Consider the following 6,560-nt stretch of genomic DNA (forward strand, 5'->3'; position numbering starts at 1 on the left):
ATAATAAAATTCTTCTTTTACCTGACTTTGCTAAAGCAACTGTTAATTTGAGGAACTGGTTTTTGCTTCTCAGACCTCAGCTGTGGCAGTTGGGGGCTAAGTATGGGCTTTTGTATCCGGCTGTCATGAGGATCACTTACAATAATAAAACCAGTCACTATGATGATTCAACTAAACTGCAAGAGTATATTAATTATCATTTGGAGCCTATGACATAGGGAGTGACAAGGAAAGACTGTATTTATTTTTCAAAAGTGATAAATTTTTTTGTTTAATTTGGATTTTTAATGGAAGATCATACAAAGGTCTGGACAAGGTATTAGTTTTAATTTCTTAGAACTTAGTTTTATTTTTTTCTAATGAAAGAGTTTTTGGTAAACTGGTAATAGGTATTAAGAAGGCCAATGGAATACAGGATAGGAAGTGAAGGGGGTGGAACTTCAAGGCACTTTTGTGTAAACAAGATGGAGAAGCCTGTTATAACAACAGTGAAATGTATATGTCAATCTCCTAGGGGCTTTGGTGTGTTCGGGGCAAGGATTGCCTAATTTTTCAGCTTCAGCTCACATATTGTGAATGGTGTTTCCATGGAAATAAAGTTGGCAAAGCAGGTGAGCTTTCAGTTTGTTTGGATGAGTGCAGTTCTGCTGGAGTTGTGTGGGCATAAGAGACAATGCTGTTGGTGACAAGGAGAGCAGTAATGGTAATGAGGATTGTACTAACTATTGTCCTAACTGTAACATGCCTTCTCAGCATCCGTTATGGCATAGTCTCATTTTGAGAGCAAAACCCATGTTAAGAACCTGAGGATAAAAGAATAAAGACACTGTGGAGAAGCTATTTTCAGCAGAGCACCCAATAAACTTTGCTGGTCCTTCTGTGCCCCCTAAAAATAAAAAGTTAGGACTCAACAGACTCAGGCAAGTTTTGTGGACTTTGTCATACAACATTCAACAACCCGCTGATTGACAGATGGCATTATGTGGTCAAGAAACGCATGGTTTTTTTGTGAAATCAATTCAATATCCCGATCTGGAGGCCAGTTTCAGCTAATGCCAGTCACTGTGCAAGAAAATGTTACTCCTCCGAGTCTAACAATGTAATGCCCATACCAGGCTCAACACATGGCCGTCTCCACAGAGTCCCATCTTTCACAACCCTACTGTACTCTGCAGGGATAAAACCTCTTGGCAGCACAAGAGGAAACTATACATGCATCGGAGCTATACAGGGTGCAACTGCGAGAGGAAGATACCCCCCAGTCCACCAACACCAGCTTCTGCACCGAATGCCTTAATCCCATACAGCTGGGATTCACATCATGGACATCTGCATCTCATTTTACAACCATCCCGCCCTCTGGATCCTGAATGAGTCAGGAAATCTTGGCTGCCCAGCTGTGGAGAGTGCTTTCCAAATTGAAGCTTGGTGTGCTCCTGAAGATTTTTCTATAACAAACTGATGAAGAGTGGAGGTTTTAAAGAAATGAGAGACAGAGTATACTATATATATTGTGATAATAATATACAAAAGGAAATAAATAGCAAGAGTTTTAGACCCAAATTTTAAAAACATCTGATTGAACAAGTAAAATCTATTCAAGGAAATATACCAATTCATAAAGGTAAACTAAAAGAGTAATCAATAATAAAAAGAATAATCAATAGCAATTAATGACAATGTCCCTAAATTAATTAACTTCCCAATTTAATATATTAAGTATTGAAGAATTAATTAATATAAATCACATCTATTTAATAAATAGAAAACATTTCCCTTAAGTTAATACCAGCTCTTAACTTAATACATAAGTTATCAATTGTTTGCCAGAACAACAAAAAAAATTGTAAATATATATATCAATTAAAAAAAAATTAACTGAACTAAAGGAAATATAAATGATATTAATGATAACGAATAACTTTCCAAGCATGCAGAATAAATTGAAATATTACCTGAGAAATTAAAATGAAATTAAATAATACACACACACACATATAAGTTGGGATATTGTAAGGTATTTGATTTGCATTAATTTACTTTAAAGAGGACTTTTTAGTGCTTGGGGTAAGATATAGATTGCGGGTCTTCATGCGTGCACTCAAGTTTTAGTGTTATTTTCAAGGGGTGGGTAGGGGAGGGTTGCGGGAGTTTAAATATTTCTGGTCCTGGATGTGTGTGGAATTATTATTAAATCTGAAGGGTATTTTAACTGGAATATTGAAAATTTAATTTTTTTTTATTCTAATAAAATGGCTTTGAAATTTTATTCATTGAATATTAATGGACTCAATCATCCTATCAAAAAGAAAAAGATACTTATCTTTTTGAAAAAACAAGCTGACATATATTTTATACAAGAAACCCATTTGTCAACAATTGAGTTGAGTACATTAGAAGATGGCTGGTAAAACAGTTTCTTTGCTCCAGCAGTGGGGAAAAAAGGCAGGTGTGGCAATCCTGATTAATAAGACGATTTCTGCTAAATGTGATAACTTTCGGGCTGATCCAATGGGCAGATGGCTCTATGTTAATATGACCTCAGGAAATGATACCTTGACACTTTTCAGTGTTTATGCACCAAATACAAATCAGGCGGAATTCTTTAAAAAACTCCAAGTAGTTCTTTCACTTGCTACTTTCACTTGTGTTTATATTACAGATATGAAAGGATGATAGTAGAACAATCTGGAAATAGTAAAAGGTTCAAAGAGATTTGGAGTCCATTGGAGGCATTTGTCAAGCAATAGAAGGATTAAATTATTAGTTCCTGGATTTATTTAGATTTCTACACACATCCAGGTAGGGAAGGAGGGGGAGGGGCTAGGGTAGTTTGTTTCATATATTTACAAGCATTTAAGTGTTGTTATTTGATATTATTGTGTGTATAATTGTTGCACTTTTTATAAGTTTTGAAAATCAATAAAGATTTTAAAAAAAATGTATATGTGGCTTTCTTTCAAAAAGGGACTGCAATGTACAAACTTACACTACAACCACATGGGCTATTCATAACGGATTCCTTTAGCCGAAGCTGCTAATACTTACTGTTCAAAGGAGACAGTGGTATCTAGCTGATTATGAAGAAGGGTCTTCAGCTGCCGTTCCCCTTCTGTCTCTAAATCCTCCAAGATAAGGTCATCGCTGGAAAGGCTACTAACCCTGAGATTTCAGAGTATAATGCACAGAGAAAATGGATATGTTTAATAAAACTTAAACTCTATTTTGTCATCACAGTATAAACCTCTCAATCAGTTTAGACTTTTCAGTTGAATAGTACAGCTGAATGGCTGTCCCATCTCCAAAACAAGCACGTGGACTTCAATTATGAAAAACTGAAACATATTAATAGCCATATATATATTATTTAACCACCAGCACTTGCTGGGCCAACTCAAAGGACCCACAGGCCTGTCTTATGCAAGTATAATAAGAACATAAGAATAGCCATACTGGACCAGACCAATGGCTCATCTAGCCCAGTATTCTGTTTCCACAGTGGCCCATCCAGGTCACAAGTACCTGGCAGAAACCCAAATAGTAGCACCATTCCATACTACCGATCCCAAGGCAAGCAGTGGCTTCTCTAATGTCCGTCTTAAAATCAAACTATGGACGTTTCCTCCTGAAATTTGTCCCAACCATTTTAAATCCATCTACGCTAGCCAGTTACACAACATCCTCTGGCAACAAATTTGAGCTTAACTATTCATTGAGTGAAAAAAATATTCCTCCTATTTGTTTTAAAGGTATTTCCAGCCTTCCAAATTTCACAGAAGAGATGATCATAAACACAGACCTACAAGCATATAATCAGCAAAGGGTTACCAAATATCAGACAATTATCCGCTTTCCTCTTTTTTTTATAACACACAAAATGAGGGAAAACTGCTTATTTTCAGCAGCTTTGTTAAAGGATTTGTCAGTTTACTCCTAGTATTTATAAAGACATGGATGCCTATGTATCTTTTTAGGCACCTATGTCCAGCCTGTTTTACAAAGACTTCACATGTAGACAAATAGTTAAAAATTACCCTTCATAAAAGTAATTTTACAACAGATTGCCTATTTTGTGAAGGTACACAGGTAACTTCATGTTTCTATAAAAATAAGCCCAAAATAGGTACCCAGTTAACCTCCCTTCTTAGACAACCTGTTACAAAATTTACATCTTTGGGGCCCTTTTACTAAACTGAACTAATTGTTAACACATGCCTAATGCAACATAAAATGGTGTACTGAGGGACGCACTCAGGCATCATACGATAACTATGAAATGTGTGTGTGCTAAAAAATATATTTTTTTAGAGGGTCTGTCAAGGTAGCAGAGAGTGGGTGTACCTACACTAATCAGTTAGCACACAGTAATATAGCTGTGCTAACTGGTTAGTGCAGAGACAGCGTGTTATCCCTTACCATGTACAAAATGGGTGGTGACAAGTGCATACGTGGGTCCTATGTTTCTAATACAAAACAAGCCATTTTTAAGGCTTCAATAAAATGGTTTTACTGCACGAGAAAGATAAAAAGATACTGATGATAAAAAAGTTCTAACAAATAGAATAAAAAGATGATAAAAAAAAGTTCTAACAAAATCTCCTGGCTGATCTTTTTAAAAGTGTTTTTCATTCTTTTTCCTAATACTATAGAACATGTCCATTATTCCTGAAGGTTTAACAGATTGTGATAACTTAACAACAATAATAATAAGAAAATAGTTTTAACATTAAAAAAATTAGCTCACAAGCCCATGGCTGTAAATGGAAGTGCTCTAAAATTCAGGCTGCTGCAAGGAAGTAGGGACTTGATATCTGCTTTGGAGCAAATGACAAAGGACCCACAGCAAAGTATGGGGCTTTCCTAATCCAATCCTAGAAACTTCACTGGCACTGGAATCACCAGGACAGGTTTTGAACAGCTGGTTTCATGAGACAGCTTACTACTGCTATGGGGTATACATACAGGGCCACGCTGTAATTGGATCTTATTTATTCATTCCTCCATCCAGTGCCAGCGAGAGACAGCATATACATTCTTGAAAAGAAGATGCCCTTCAAAACCCTTATTTGGGTAGAACACTTATTTCTTATATTTGGCAGTCCAACCATTTCCTGTGGCCTAAACTATATTGCCCATGTTGTTTTTAAGTTAACCAGCCTCTGATAACAAGATCAATTCTACTCTGCTCTAACAGGCTTAAAATGGCTGAAGAGTTCATCTCAACAAGAGATGTCAAACAACCTATTACTACATATGCTTGGAACAGGGATTCTCACCTCCGCATTGCTCCAGTCTTCTATGACACTATACTGTTGAATCTGAAATAGAAAAAACATCATAAAGAAACCTTCAATTTATGCTTTACAAACAAAACTATCCTGCAAGAATTTAGAAAAAGTGCACTGCAATCGCACAATGAGTCAGAAAAATGGCTTAGTAAATTATGCAGCTAAAAAAGAGTATATTTTATGAAAAAAAATGATAATAGTATTCTTTGTAGCAGATGACAGAGGAGAGAAACACAAGAGGTAGAGATGTAAGATAAATGATACCTATCAATAAGATAAATTTGTTTTCCTCAGGCTGTTCCACCTTCCTCTTTGAGTCTTCCTAATAGCATCTTAACTCGTCCAAGTTACTGATCCCCTTTCAGCCTATATCCCCAACCCTCTAACTGCACAGCTGCACTTTCCTTTCAACATTCCTCCCCCATTTTCTTCCCTCTCACCTCCTCACCCCATGTTCTTTGCCTTCTCTAGTCTCTGCCTAGAACAACTCTTTTTCGTACACCCAAACTCACAAGCCAGATCAGTGTTCTCCCTAGCGTGTTCCAGCCGGGCGCATCGCCCAGCTACTTTAAGTGAACGGCCGGCTGCCATTTTGCAGCTGCAGAGACCGCGCCGGACCGGTTCCGGGATCTGACATCAGACTCGCGACTCGGCGGTGGTTCGCGCATCAATTGTCAAGCGCCTGCTTCTTCCGGTTTGCCTGCACCCCGTACTTGAAGGTGAACATACCTTTCCTGCCTGAACCACAACTTCAGCAGCATTTAATTCAGCACGCAAACTTCGGATAACGCCCGTTCTTCCGCTTAGATCAGGTCTAACTGAGCATGACTTAGCGACCAAAGGATTTTCCACGAATCACGCTACTGCTCACAGTGGAGTACGGGTGGGGAAGGGGTAATTTGCATAGCGCGCCAAGGGGTTGTATTTCGATTGGTCCAACGCCTTAGCACGCTATGCAAATTACCCTTCCCCGCCCCTACTCCTTCACCATGAGCAGGGAAGGGTAATTTGCATAGTGTTTTTGGAGAGAAAAAAAGTTGTAAGCTCTTTCAAGCACAGAGACTATTTTCTTATTTTTAACTCTGTGCAGCCTGCGTTCTCTGGTAGACCTATAGAAATATTTAATAGCAGTAGGTCCTCCAGAAAGGGGAAAAAAAAGAGTCCAGGGCTAGACTTGGCTGTGCTTTTTCCTCTTTGTGACTCTGCAGCGCTGCGTACATCTGAGAGCGCTATAGAAATATTTAATAGCAGTAGGTCCTCCAGAAAGGGGGG

General features: G+C 38.0%; 1 protein-coding gene across 8 annotated transcripts in view; it reads right to left on the minus strand.

The window, feature by feature from the left end:
• RBM41 (RNA binding motif protein 41) overlaps window positions 1-6,160 on the minus strand; it is a 59,654-nt gene extending 53,494 nt beyond the window's left edge. For 5 of the 8 annotated variants that reach the window (XM_033946378.1, XM_033946385.1, XM_033946382.1 and 2 more), the window contains exons 1-3: window positions 6,018-6,160; window positions 5,277-5,318; window positions 3,049-3,162 (exon numbers count right to left, since the gene is read on the minus strand). In XM_033946378.1, the coding sequence (XP_033802269.1) occupies window positions 3,049-3,162; window positions 5,277-5,284 (122 nt within the window). In that variant the 5' untranslated portion in view covers window positions 5,285-5,318; window positions 6,018-6,160. Of the gene's footprint in view, window positions 1-3,048; window positions 3,163-5,276; window positions 5,319-5,552; window positions 5,651-5,736; window positions 5,939-6,017 lie in introns of those variants that run through there. The other 3 variants (XM_033946379.1, XM_033946380.1, XM_033946381.1) reach the window with 3 other exon arrangements.
• Window positions 6,161-6,560: the final 400 nt, after the last annotated feature.

This window comes from Geotrypetes seraphini, chromosome 5 (assembly GCF_902459505.1).
Source record: "Geotrypetes seraphini chromosome 5, aGeoSer1.1, whole genome shotgun sequence".
Lineage (NCBI taxonomy): Eukaryota > Metazoa > Chordata > Amphibia > Gymnophiona > Dermophiidae > Geotrypetes > Geotrypetes seraphini.